Consider the following 14,894-nt stretch of genomic DNA (forward strand, 5'->3'; position numbering starts at 1 on the left):
TAACTAGCCCTTCAGGTGAGGCTGAAGTTCATTAAAGTTTGGGAACTACTGCTCCAGATAAGGAGATCATGGGCCAAGTTTTCCTTCCTTTTATAATAAAATTCCCCTTGACTTCTCTATGTGGGGTATAGAGACTAAGAGCATTGGCTTTGGAGTCAGACAGACTTGAACGTGAGTCCTTGTTTCAGCAGTGAGCTAAGTGGCTGGCCTTGGTCATACTGCTTTACCTGTCTATCAACACTACTCTAATCCATGCTCTCCTGCCTTACATTGTTTCTGACAAGAAGCCTAGGTAAGGCTTCTTTCTTTCCTTCTGACTTCTTTCAGGCTTTTCTTGCTATCTTTGGTTTTCTGCAGAAATATAATATACCTAGGCATAGCGTTCAGGTATGACCTAAATCAAATCCCTTATGATTATACAGTGGAAGTGAGAAATAGATTTAAGGGCCTAGGTCTGATAGAGTGCCTGATGAACTATGGAATGAGGTTCATGACATTGTACAGGAGACAGGGATCAAGACCATCCCCATGGAAAAGAAATGCAAAAAAGCAAAATGGCTGTCTGGGGAGGCCTTACAAATAGCTGTGAAAAGAAGAGAGGCGAAAAGCAAAGGAGAAAAGGAAAGATATAAGCATCCAAATGCAGAGTTCCAAAGAATAACAAGAAGAGATAAGAAAGCCTTCTTCAGCGATCAATGCAAAGAAATAGAGGAAAACAACAGAATGGGAAAGACTAGAGATCTCTTCAAGAAAATCAGAGATACCAAGGGAACATTTCATGCAAAGATGGGCTCGATAAAGGACAGAAATGGTATGCACCTAACAGAAGCAGAAGATATTAAGCAGAGGTGGCAAGAATACACAGAAGAACTGTACAAAAAAGATCTTCACGACCCAGATAATCATGATGATGTGATCACTAGTCTAGAGCCAGACATCTTGGAAAGTGAAGTCAAGTGGGCCTTAGAAAGCATCACTACGAACAAAGCTAGTGGAGGTGATGGACTTCCAGTTGAGCTGTTTCAAATCCTGAAAGATATGCTGTGAAAGTGCTGCACTCAATATGCCAGCAAATTTGGAAAACTCACCAGCGGCCACAGGACTGGAAAAGATCAGTTTTCATTCCAATTCCAAAGAAAGGAAATGCAAAAGAATGCTCAAACTACTGCACAATCGCACTCATCTCACATGCTAGTAGTAATGCTCAAAATTCTCCAAGCCAGGCTTCAGCAATACGTGAACCGTGAACTTCCAGATGTTCAAGCTGGTTTTAGAAAAGGCAGAGGAACCAGAGATCAAATTGCCAACATCTGCTGGATCATGGAAAAAGCAAGAGAGTTCCAGAAAAACATCTATTTCTGTTTTATTGACTATGCCAAAGCCTTTGACTTATGGATCACAATAAACTGTGGAAAATTCTGAAAGAGATGGGAATACCAGACCACCTAATCTGCCTCTTGAGAAATCTTTATGCAGGTCAGGAAGCAACAGTTAGAATTGGACATGGAACAACAGACTGGTTCCAAATAGGAAAAGGAGTACATCAAGGCTGTATATTGTCACCCTGCTTCTTTAACTTCTATGCAGAGTACATCATGAGAAATGCTGGACTGGAAGAAACACAAGCTGGAATCAAGATTGCCTGGAGAAATATCAATAACCTCAGATATGCAGATGACACCACCCTTATGGCAGAAAGTGAAGAGGAGCTAAAAAGCCTCTTGATGAAAGTGAAAGAGGAGAGCGAAAAAGTTGGCTTAAGGCTCAACATTCAGAAAATGAAGATCATGGAATCTGGTCCCATCATTTCATGGCAAACAGATGTAGAAACAGTGGAAACAGTGGCTGACTTTATTTTTTGGGGCTCCAAAATCACTGCAGATGGTGACTGCAGCCGGAAATTAAAAGATGCTTACTCCTTGGAAGAAAAGTTATGACTAACCTAGATAGCATATTCAAAAGCAGAGACATTACTTTGCCGACTAAGGTCCATCTAGTCAAGGCTATGGTTTTTCCTGTGGTCATGTATGGATGTGAGAGTTGGACTGTGAAGAAGGCTGAGCGCCGAAGAATTGATGCTTTTGAACTGTGGTGTTGGAGAAGACTCTTGAGAGTCCCTTGGACTGCAAGGAGATCCAAGCAGTCCATTTCGAAGGAGATCAGCCCTGGGATTTCTTTGGAAGGAATGATGCTAAAGCTGAAACTCCAGTACTTTGGCCACTTCATGCGAAGAGTTGACTCACTGGAAAAGACTCTCATGCTGGGAGGGATTGGGGGCAGGAGGAGAAGGGGACGACAGATGATGAGATGGCTGGATGGCATCACGGACTTGATGGACTTGAGTCTGAGTGAATTCTGGGCGTTGGTGATGGACAGGGAGGCCTGGAATGCTGTGATTCACGGGGTCGCAAAGAGTCAGACACGACTGAGTGACTGAACTGAACTGAACTGCGGCATAGCTTTTTGGTATTTATCCTGATGGTGTTCAGTTAGCTTCCTGGATCTGGTTTGGTGTCAGTCATTAATTTTGGAAAATTCTTGGCCGTTATTTTTTAATATTTACATTTATTTATTTATTTTATTTAGTCACACTAAGTCTTAGTTGTAGCATGTGGGATCTAGTTCCCTGACCAGGGATTGAATCTGGGCCCCCTTGTATTGGGAGTGTGGAGTTTTAATCACAGGACTGCCAGGGACATCTCTCCTCTTGGCTGTTATTATTTCAAATATTTCTTGTGCTTCATTCTTTGATTCCTTTTCTTCTGGTAGTTCCAATTATGTGTATTTTAGACCTTTTAAAATTGTCCCAGTTCTTGGATGTTCTGGTTTTTCTTTGGTTTTTCACTTTTTCTCTCTGTATTTCAGTTTGGGAAGTGTCCAGTGGCATCATCTTCAAGCTCAATGATTCTTTCCCCAGTCACGTTAAGTCTACTGATGGGCACATCAAAGGCATTCTTTCATTTCCGTTACAGTGCATTTGGTCTCTAATATTCCTTTTTCTTTCTTGGAGCTTTCATCTCTCCACTTGAAATACTCATCTGTTCTTGCATGTTGTCTACTTTTTCCATTGCAGCCCTTAACATATTAGTCATAGTAATTAAATTCTTTATCTGATAATTCCAAAATTTGTACAATGTATCTGAGTCTGGTTCTGATGCTTCCTTTCTCTTCAGGTTGCTTCTCTTATCTTTTAGCATGCCTTGAAACTTCTTGTTAAAAAACACACCTGATGCATCAGGTAGTAAGAACTGAGATAGAAGGTCATTAGTCTGAGGCTTTATGCCTGTTTGACTAGCAATAGGGTGTGTGTGAGCTTCCCAGATGGTATTAGTGGTAAAGAACCCACCTGCCAGTGGAAGAGACCAGAGACGCAGGTTCGATCCCTGGGTCAGGAAGATCCCCTGGAGGAGGACATGGCGACCCATTCCAGTATCCGTGGGAGAATCCCCATGGGCAGAGGAGCCTGGCTGGCTGCAGCCCATGGAGTCACAGAGAGTCGGCATGACTGAAGCGACTGAGCGCACAGGAGGGTGTGTTTACCGTTTCCTGTTTCCTGTAGCTCTGGTGCCAGGTTCCTGACAGAATTCCTCCTTAGACACAGTGTGCAGTTACGCTTTCCAGCTGTAAAACACTGGTATTACACTGGGTCCTATTTATGCAGTGATAAGGTGTGAGTGAAGAAAAGCAATCTATAATCTCGTGGTTAAATTTGTTTTTGGTTTCTGGAATGTGACCCTTATAACTGTTTTTTAGCTACTTCCCATCCTCTTAGATGAGATAAGAAGGCTATGGGGCACTGTGGCTGGCTAAACACAGATAGGTAGGACAAGGCTCTGGTAATGTCTTTTCCCCCTGGAAAGCACATCTTTTTATGAAGAATGTTCTGGAGATTTCAAAACAGTTACTTTCCCCCTCTGCCTACTAGAGCAATAAGGAGGTCTTTCCTGTCCCTTTACCAGATAGCCTGGTGGGGTTCCTGGAAGTAAAACCCAAAAAAATATGAGAGACTTCCTAAGGCTGTAGGTTGCCAGCAGTTTCTCACTAGCACAGCTTCCACATAGCCTTCAACTTTTTGTCAGAATTACCAAGTATTTCTTCCAGTTTACGGCAACAGGGGTGATGACTTCCAAGACTTAGTGTTGGAGCTGAAACTAGAATTCTGCTTTACCATCCAAGCCCCTGTTATTCATTTGTAGAAAGGGGATAAAAGGGATCTCTCTCACACAGGTTTGTTCAAAGAATTAAATAACATAACTCATGTTAAATATTTAGCCCAGTGCCTATTTCAAAGTGCTGATGCGATCAAGAACTCTTTGAACTGAAGTCTAAGGAAATTAAATGACATGCCAATGAAATCTGGGAAAAAAAAAAAAAAAAAAAGCAGTGTTCAAATTCAAGCCCAGGTCTTAAGCTCCAAATTTATTGCTACATTTAAAAAATAAGTTATTTCTTTACACTCATTCATTCCTTCAACAAGTATTTACAGAGTGACTGCAATACATCCTACAACTGTTCTAAATCCCATGGAATTAACAGTAAGTGATATAACTCTTATTGAGAGAGTCAGTTCCTAGGTAGGTTGAAGTCAGGGTTCCCAAGGAGAAAGGGGTCCAGAGCCCTCGAGAAGGAGAAAGGGGTCTGGGGCTCTCAAGGAGAAAAGGACAAACGTTTTTTTCTATGTTGCTTTGCCTTAGTCAATATAACAATGCATCTTGCTTGAGGACACGTTTCTCCTTAACAAGAACCTTTTGACTAACCCTGTCATCTTAAAATTATATTATGGGAGTGGGTCTGGTAAAATCTTTCTATTGTTCATTCCAATCTTGTTAATTTAAGATGTATGTTGTGGGAGTGGGTCTGAAAAAAATAAATAAGGGCTTGATAAGACTAGTCAAAAGCAAAGGCAAAAGGGAAAGATACACCCATTTGAATGCAGAGTTCCAAAGAATAACAAGGAGAGATAAGAAAGCCTTCCTCAGTGATCAGTGCAAAGAAATAGATGAAAACTACAATAGAATGGGAAAGACTAGAGATCTCTTCAAGAAAATTAGAGATACCAAGGGAACATTTCATGCAAAGATGAGCTCAATAAAGGACAGAAATGGTATGGACCTAACAGAAGCAGAAGATATTAAGAAGAGGTGGCAAGAATACACAGAAGAACTGTATAAAAAAGATCGTCACGACCCAGATAATCATGACGGTGTGATCATTCACCTAGAGCCAGACATCCTGGAAAGTGGGCCTTAGGAAGCATCACTATGAACAAAGCTAGTGGAGCTGATGGAATTCCAGTTGAGTTATTTCAAATCCTGGGAGATGATGCTATGAAAGTGCTGCACTCAATATGCCAGCAAATTTGGAAAACTCAGCAGTGGCCACAGGATGGGAAAAGGTCAGTTTTCATTCCAATCCCTAAGGAAAGCAATGCCAAAGAATGCTCAAACTACTGCACAATTGCACTCATCTCACACACTAGCAAAGTAATGCTCAAAATTCTCCAGGCCAGGCTTCAACAATACGTGAACCGTGAACTTCCAAATGTTCAAGCTGGTTTTAGAAAAGGCAGAGGAACCAGAGATCAAATTGCCAACATCCGCTGGATCATTGAAAAGGCAAGAGAGTTCCAGAAAAACATCTATTTCTGTTTTATTGACTATGCCAAAGCCTTTGACTGTGTGGATCATAATAAACTGTGGAAAATTCTGAAAGAGAAGGGAATATCAGACCACCTGACCTGACTCTTGAGAAATCTTTATGCAGGTCAGGAAGCAACAGTTAGAACTGGACATGGAACAACAGACTGGTTCCAAATAGGAAAAAGAGTACATTAAGGCTGTGTATTATCACTGTGCTTATTTAACTTATATGCAGAGTACGATCATGCAAAATGCTAGGCTGGATGAAGCACAAGCTGTAATGAAGATTGCTAGGAAAAATAACCTTAGATACGCAGATGACACCACCCTTATGGCAGAAAGCAAAGAACTAAAGAGCCTCTTGATGAAAGTGAAAGAGGACAGTGAAAAAGCTGGCTTCAAACTCAACATTCAAAAAACTAAGATCGTGGCATCTGGTCCCATCACATCATGGCAAATAGATGGGGAAACAATGGAAACAGTGATAGTCTTTATTATTTTGGGGGGCTCCAAAATCACTTCAGACGGTGACTGCAGCCATGAAATTAAAAGATGCTTGCTCTTCAGAAGAAAAGCTATGACTAACCTAGACAGCATATTAAAAAGCAGAGACATTACTTTGCCAACAAAGGTCCATCTAGTCAAAGCAATGGTTTCTCCAGTAGTCATGAATGGATATGGGATGTGAAAGTTGGACTATAAAGAAAGCTGAGCCCTGAAGAATTGATGCTTTTGAACTGTGGTGTTGGGGAAGACTCTTGAGAGTCCCTTGGACTGAAAGGAGATCAAACCAGTCAATCCTAAAGGAAATCATATTGAATATTCATAGGAAGGACTGATGCCGAAGCTGAAACTCCAATACTCTGGCCACCTGCTATGAAGAACTGACTCATTGGAAAAGACCCTAATGCTGGGAAAGATTGAGGGCAGGAGGAGAACAGGATGACAGAGGATGAGATGGTTGGATGGCATCACCAACTCGATGGACATGAGTTTGAGTAGGCTCTGGGAGTTGGTGACGGACAGGGGAGCCTGGCACGGTGCAGTCCATGAGGTCGCAAAGAACTGGACATGACTGACGACTGATCTGAACTGAACACTTAGATTTCATGTCATACATATGGAATCTACTAAACAGCCACTAATTCCCTAAAATGTACCAACCACTTCTTCCAATTTATTCAGCATTCCTTTAATGTCAGGCATTGTGGTGGGTGATAAATGACTAAGAAGATACTGTCCACATTACAACAGATTATGAAATAGATATAACTATTTCCAGTTTACATTTGAGGAACGTGAAGATCCCTAGACTTAGTATCTTGGCTAAGATGAGATAGAGCTTGAGGAAACCATGATTTAAATTCAGATCTTACTTCAGTGCTCAAGTTTTCTACTATTTTGAACTACACTCTATACTATCAACAGTTCACTTTTCAACAAGCAGTATTAACCAGTTTTTTACATTAGATTTCCAAATGTTGGGTTTCGAGAGGAATGGCACAATACAGGGAAACAAACACAAAACAAAATTATAAAACTTCTTCTATCTAGGAGCTGATTCCTGAATTGGAAATACTTAACCAAGCAATATTATCAAAGCATGCAAAGTAAAAAGAATATTTTAAAACAAACAAAAATCATAAATCCTAGAAAGAACTTTGAGTACCTGAGTCTTATTAAAAAAAAAAAAAACTGACATGCCTTCCAAAGCTCAATGCTGCTAAGTCGCTTCAGTCGTGTCTGACTCTGTGCGACCCCATAGACGCCAGCCCATCAGGCTCCCTCGTCCCTGAGATTCTCCAGGCAAGAACACTGGAGTGGGTTTCCATTTCCTTCTCCAATGCATAAAAGTGAAAAGTGAAAGTGAAGTCGCTCAGTCGTGTTGGACTCTTAGCAACCCCATGGACTACAGCCTACCAGGCTCCTCCATCCATGGGATTTTCCAGGCAGGAGTACTGGAGTGGGGTGCCATTGCCTTCTCCAAAGCTCAATGGCCTGCCAAAAATTAGAATGTTATTCCTAAACAGTCTGTTTCCTAGACATGATTTTAATCACAAATAGAAGATTCTTCCAGTCCTATATAAAAGTCTCTAAGAGATAGAAACATTAAAATAAGATTTAAAGATCCAAAGAATCAACAACTACATTGATTCCTCATTTTAAACAAAACAGAGGAAAAGAAAAAAATTAATAAATGATGCTCTGGTTGAGGAAACTTACATGGAAATAACAGAACTTCAAAAATAATCTTTCCTATCCTGCTGCAAACATTCTTCTTTTAGTAAAACAAATAAAATTAAGTACTTTTTTAAAAAAATCAACTTGATTCTAGAATTTCAAATTCTTTATGTCATATTTTCTAATCTAGGAAAAAAGATAAATTATACTATGTATAAGGTACAAAAATGTTACAAATTAAGCATGATTTCAACGTATATAATCTTACAGAAAATTTTTATAAATAGAGCAAAATAGCCCATCATAGATTTAGTTACTATTTCTTACCAATATTCTCACTATTTGTATCAAGATTAATCCCTAAATGTTGAAGAGCTGGACATGATGACTACCCAGAAACTTAATCCTTTAGAACTTGAAAAAAATTCAAGATTAAATATGAACAACTTAAAATATATATGTGTTGTTATTTTTTAAAGACTTGCCAATGAATTTTTTTGGCTCTCAAAAAAAACGTTTGTTGAGCCAGATGAAATAAAAGCATATAGCTTACTTGAAAGAAAGAGGGAAAAAAATCTCTAACAATAATTGTATATGCTTTTAGGTGTAGATCTTTGGGGAAACAGTAAATAATGCTTTGATTAAAACAAACACTTTTAATTAAATTATCTGAATGTGACAATATTTATTGAATTTCTACCATGTGCTGTATATTCTGCAAGACACTGAGTATAAAGAAATGATCCCCATCCTCTTTGAGCTTAAAGGATATAGCCTTCAAAACTATCCTTTTCTTTTGCTTGATTCCATGTTCATCAAGCAACTTTAGACATATAAATCTACCCTCTACAAAAGCTTAATACACATAAAACAGTATACGACATTGCAGAGGTCAGCTTCCTGACCAATGTATCAATTTAAATCATACCCCAATTTAAATTAATAAATCATTATTCAGGTTTGTACATCACTCTTCATGAGTTTAGTTAGTTTGAGTGAATCCTCAAAGCCTAGCCTATTCGGATTAACTGGTCAGGCGTAATTTCTGAAACTTCAGAGCAGAGAATCAAATATATGAGTGAAATATGTGTATTCAAAGATGGTTATCAGCATATGAGTCTCTAATTTATCCTTAAGACAACATACCTTTATTTCATTCTCGAGACAACATACTTCTATTTCATCATGCCCGTCAAGATGCAATTACAATTAGCTCATAGGACCGTTGTAAAGAGTAACTGAGATATACCGTGGAACAGTGCTTCTCAAACTTTAATGTGCGTGCGGATCACAGGCAGGAATGCATAAATGCAGTCTAATTCAGTAAGCCAGGGGCACGGACTGCGCTCCTTCCTTTCTTACCAGCTCCCAGCAATACCAGGCTGCTGCCCTCATCAGGGGATACAGCACACCTGGCAAGCAGCTGGCACATGGCTGCACATACCAGTCCAGCTGACTGCTCTCTCCCTTTTGTGAATGTCTTATCTTCCTTATCTAGTTCACCTTCTTTGGGAGAAAAAAATACCCTCCAAAGTTCTAACCTGACTCAGAATGCCTTCCATATGGTAGGCATTAAACACATGTCAACTGAATGAATAACACCCAGTCTGATTTTAACAGTCATTACTTCTATGGCTATAGACAGAATTGTTTCTTCTCTGAAATAGTTTATTATAAATAGGAAAGTATCCTTGAAAATCAAAAAAGCTTTTCAATCTATTTTTTTAATGAAGAAAAACAAACTGTATTTGAAGCATAATCCAGTGTGTCTTTTCCTCAGGCTGACCTAATCAAATCTTTTTAAAAATCCATGGTTATCTCCTGAAAGTCTTCCTTTTTTTTAAAAATAAGAATTTTAATAAACAAAGGTAAGTCTTTCTGGGGAAGTTTTTATTTTTTTGTTTTTTTGTTTTTTGTTTTTAGCTGCACTGGGTCTTCTCTAGTTGCTGCCAGCGGGGGCTACTTTTCATTGGGGCGCAGGAGCTTCTCATGCCCCGGGCTTTTTTTTGTTGGAGAGCCCAGGCTCAGCAGTTGTGGCGCAGGGGCTTAGCTGCTCCTTAGCACGTGCAATCTTTCCCCAAGAGGGATGGAACTTGTGTCCCCTGCACTGGCAGGCGTATTCTTAACCGCTGGACCACCAGGGAAGTCCCTCTGGGGAAAGTTTTAAAACTAATATTAAAAAAGTAATCATTATCTTAGGACGTACCTTATACTTTTAAAACAGCACAATAAAATTATAAGGACATCTTAGGAAGGTAACATCTATAAAATGTCTGGCTTTTCAGACTAACGTAATCATAAAAAAACAAATCAAATAGTATTATTGCTATCACTACGTAGCTCTTTGGCACAGTGCCGTGTTTCTCCGCCTTTTTTCTGTGATCACCATGACAAGCGACTGACTACCTCAGCGCTGGCTTCTACACTTGTAAATATTACTTAATATCATTACATCTTTGTTCCATGCTGAGAAAAATGGTATGCTGATATGTTTCAAGCACTCAAAAAAAGAACAAAGGTGGGGTATTATTTTCATTTCTAAGATGTTTACCTCTATCGTTTCAATGGCTTGACGTTTTAGCGACGAGTTCATCAATTACTGAAATACAGACTTATTTTTGAGTAACTAAAGGAGGGTGGTAAAAAAAAAAAAGCATCAACTTTTTAATCAAACTGCTGAATTAAAACAACGTTAACAGTCTTAACAAATAAACATGGATAAGCAGGTTTTCTTTCCCCTAATAATGAAAACCTATCAATGCCTCCCACTCGGCGACCGGAGGCCCAGTCCCGCCTCTGCCGCCGCGATCGCGCTGGGCCGTCTGGTGGCACCGCAGAGACAGGCCTGCGCACCGAGCTCTACGCGTCGCCTCTGGAGTTTGCTCTTTCATCTTTATTAAAGTTTTTTGTATTTTTGTCTTGTTTTTCGCATAAGACAAGACACCAGGCGGGTGGCGCGCGCGCTTCGGATCCTAGAGGCGCGGACGCAGTCGCGGTGACCTCCAAGCCGTCCTCCCACGTCCCCGCTACGAAGGCAAAATGGTGGCCGCAAGCGCCAGCCGTCTGGGCCGGGCGGGGTGTCAGCGCAGCCGGGGAGGAGCACGGCAGACGCCCGCAGCCTGAGCCGTCCTCACCCAGGCCGCCGCGCGGGCCCAGAGCCTGAGTAGCTGCCGGCGTGGCGCCTGCGGCAACGAGAACCCAAGCTAGGGCTTGGAGGCGGTGTCCTCGACCCGGTGAACAAGGACGCCATTATGGGCCTCCGGGGCGGCGCCTCGGCCGCAACCCGCGCTGGAAGCGAGGCTCGGGGCTCCGAAGGCGGGACGATGGCGGCGGGGGCGGGATGAGGGCCCGGGAGGCGGGGCGAGGGGGGCAGGAACGGGGGAGGGGGCCTCCGCTGCAGGGCGGGCGGCGGGGCCTGGCTGGGTCGGCCTTCTCCCTGAGGGTGGGGCTCCAGAGGTAGGGGGTCCCACTCTGTCTGGAGCTCCCCGGTGCGGCCGAGGTCGCGGCGGGCGGCGAGGGCTGCGCTTCGCGGTGCCTCTTACCTGTGCCGTCCCTGTCTCTGTCGTCCGCCATCTTGTTGCGGCGCCGTCGCCGGGGAGAGGCCTGTCGCTAAGCTAGGTCACGGCGTCCTGACACCCTTCAGCCCCGCGGCGAGTCGGCCCTGGAGGATGGGAGGCTCCGAATCCCGAGGGAAGGAGACCCTGGGGCGGGGGTGGGGGGAAGGAACGCTCCGAGCGCGCGCGCCCCCCGCTCCCGCTAGGACCCCGTGGCGCTCGGAAGCCCGGATCCGCGCCCGCGACCCTTTTTAGTCGCGTCGGTGGCTTCAACCTATTCTGCCCAGTACCGAGCCCTGAACCCTGATTTTTCTGGCATGGAGGAAGTATTTAATAATAAAGTTCAGAACCCCTCCTTTCCCATTTTTCTGATCCATTTGGGGACACACTGCTCTCCTCGTCCCCTCCAGTTTGTAGGATGTGGCGTTGCTCGACTTTTTTTTTTTTAACTGCAGATTTTAAAACGCAGCTGGAGAGCTGGTGCTGGAGAGCTGGTGCAGAGCTCGACTCCGGAGGGTAACAGAAGCAACCCGCAGTGCCGCCGCCTCCCCTTCCCATCTGCCCCACCTCCGGCCCACGTTTTCGCCAGTCCAGTGCTCGCCGCCCACTCCCAGAGACCGGGAGTGCACGGCGGGCGAGCGCTGGAGCTGGGACGGAAAACTGGGCTGGCGGGCAGGAAACCAGAGAGCCATTAGAGTGTTACTGGTGGAGCTGAACCGCTGTAGAAAAACATGCTGTAAAATTGGCGCAAACATTGCGTCGTCAAGGCTGCGATTTCTCCTACAAAATAGAGGTTCTCATAGCAACAAAGACGTCCCTGTATTGTGCCCACTGTTAGGTACATGAAAATGTTCCTACTTGTGAAATTTGACAAGATGTCCAGCTAAAATAACCGAGGGAAAGTTTTACATCTCGCTTTTCTGAAATTTGGAAGCTGTAACATGTTAAATGTTTGTCTCATTTTAAGGAAAAGTTCACTAGAATATTTTCTTTTAAAAATGAGTTTTGAATAATATGCCTAATGGTGTGGTTCGAGCGAATATATATATTTTTGAAACTAGTTTTAGATGGTTTTTTAGTCCATGTGCGTGCTAAGCCGCTTCAGTCGTTTGACCGTTTGCGACCCCCATGGACTATAACCCGCCAGGTTCCTCTGCCCATGAGATTCACAGGCAATACTGGAGTGGGTTGCCATTTCCTTCTCCAGCATATCTTCCCGACTTAGGGATCCAACCCTGGGTCCCACATAGAAGGCAGATCTTTTACTGTCTGAGCCAGGAGGGAAGCCCCTTTAATGCATGTGTATATTAATTTAAATGACTTAATTTTATGTAAAAATCATTTATAAACAACTATTAAGAGGCCTTCAAAATATAAGGTATTTAATGGTTTGATTAGCTGAGTTTTTATATTTTTTATTCTGGTTCTATAATCCCTCAGTAAACCCTAAAGAAAACTAATATTCTTTATTAAAATAAGTATTTTTTCTGTAGAAATTATTCCTGTGGTGCTCCAATCAGCATTCTCTTTGAAATTGACTACGAACAATTGAATCCTCACAAAATGGCTCAGAAGATAGATATTTATATAAAATGAATATAACCATGAATAATAATTTCTTAATGCCAAAAAGTAGAGTAATCATTAGCACAGACTTCCCTGGTGGCTCAGTGGTGAAGAATCCACCTGCCAATGCAGGAGATATGAATTCAATCCCTGGGTTGGGGCGATCCCCTGGAGAAGGAAATGGCAACTCACTCCAGTATTCTTGCCTGGAAAATCCCTTGGACAGAGGAACTTGGTGGGCTACAGTTCAGTAGATTGACAAGAGTTAGTTGTGACTTAATGACTGAACAACAACAAATGATTAGCACTCATGTATATTTAAATTTCATGATCATTATGGCCTAGTTATTTGTTTTTTCAAGACCCTCTTCATATAGGTGATGAAGGCCTTTGAAATAAATGTGGGAGATCCCAGCTTTAGTCTTCATGCTCACTACTCACTGTACCTTTTCCCGTGCTACTCTCAGTTTCCTTTTTCTGGAATGCCTTTCTCTCCTCTAACATTCACCCTCCCACAGACACACATTAGTCCCCTCCCTGTTGTCAGTGACCTCCGTGAAGGTCATGTGCTCCCTGAAGCTTTCCGTGTCAACCCCTTCTGAGCTGTTATCTGTAGACCCTCACAAGGACTTCCCTTGTAGCTCAAACAGTAAAGAACCTGCCTGCAATGCAGGAGACCAGTGTTCCATCCCTGGGTTGGGAGGTTCCTCTGGAGAAGGGAATGGCAATCCACTCCAGTATTATTACCTGGAGAATTCTCCTGGAATTGGAGAATTCCATGGACAGAGAAGCCTGGTGGCTACAGTCTGTGAGGTCGTAGAGAGTCAGAGACGACTGAGCAACTAAGACACACACACAGACCCTCACGTTGATTTACAGTGATTCTACTTGTTTCCCCCCACCAAACTGTAAGCTCTTGAGGATGGGAAGTGTTTCATTTGTCCAAACTTTTCAATGTTTATGTCTAAAATAATGTGCATTTCTAGGGCTTTCCTGGTGGTCCAGTGGTTGAGCGTCCACCTCCCAATGCAGGGGACATGGGTTCGATCCCTGGTCCAGGAAGATTTTACCTGACTTGGGGCAACTAGTCGCTATGCCACAAACCGTAGAGCCAGTGCTCCACAACTAGAGAGTAGCTCCCGCTCACTCCAACGAGAGAAAATCCACATGCAACAACGAAGACCTAGCACAGCTGAAAATAAATAAAGTTATTTAGCAAATAAAATGTGTGAACTCTATCAAACTTGAAAAACTAATGTGCATTTTTAAAATTAGGACAGAATTTAGTCTTCTCAATGACACTGATAGGAAAAGCTTTTTATTTTTTAGATTATTTCAAGCCACATTAACCTCTAATTCTCAACTCCTACAGCATACTTAAGATAACACTCTAAATTTGGATGAGTAAAAAAATTTATGTTAATTAACCCCTCCACCCAATATAGATTTGAAGATGGATCCTAATATATACACATCTTTTGTATCCCCATAGTACCTATCCCAATTTGGGACACATACTAGGAGCTTAAAAGTACTTTTCAGTTGACTAGTTAGACATAAAAGTCTGTTATTATTCTGGAAAACTTTCCACAAAGTGAAAAAAAGGTTATCCAAGTGACAAAAGCCCACTATGCCAATGAGTGGGGCCAGAGGGATATGAATAGGTTATGTCTTTTTGTGTGATTGAATTTATTGTGTGATAAATTTGTTCACACAGGCATGAGTTCTGTGCCCATGAGGGACTCAGAAAATGTTTCTTCTGAATGCAATTGACTCAGTTACCTAAGATGTGGGTAAAGTGAAAGGGTAAGTGGTGTGAATAATGCAAAATGATAGTAAAACCTTTACAGCACTGTTACTTTCCTAGAATGGGGATCATTGACATCCCCTTGGACTAAGAATAATTTTTTTAAAACCAGATTTTCCTTAGCCATTGCCCTGTACTGACCTCATG

The 14,894-nt window shown here is 42.2% G+C and overlaps 1 protein-coding gene across 1 annotated transcript in view; it reads right to left on the minus strand.

The window, feature by feature from the left end:
* Nucleotides 1–11,612, minus strand: part of EFCAB2 (EF-hand calcium binding domain 2) — a 117,507-nt gene extending 105,895 nt beyond the window's left edge. Inside the window, exon 1 of the mRNA XM_068986480.1 lies at nucleotides 11,363–11,612. Within this exon, the coding sequence (XP_068842581.1) occupies nucleotides 11,363–11,393 (31 nt within the window). The 5' untranslated portion in view covers nucleotides 11,394–11,612. The remainder of the gene's footprint in view (nucleotides 1–11,362) is intronic.
* Nucleotides 11,613–14,894: the final 3,282 nt, after the last annotated feature.

This window comes from Capricornis sumatraensis, chromosome 14 (assembly GCF_032405125.1).
Source record: "Capricornis sumatraensis isolate serow.1 chromosome 14, serow.2, whole genome shotgun sequence".
NCBI classification, from domain to species: Eukaryota; Metazoa; Chordata; class Mammalia; order Artiodactyla; family Bovidae; genus Capricornis; species Capricornis sumatraensis.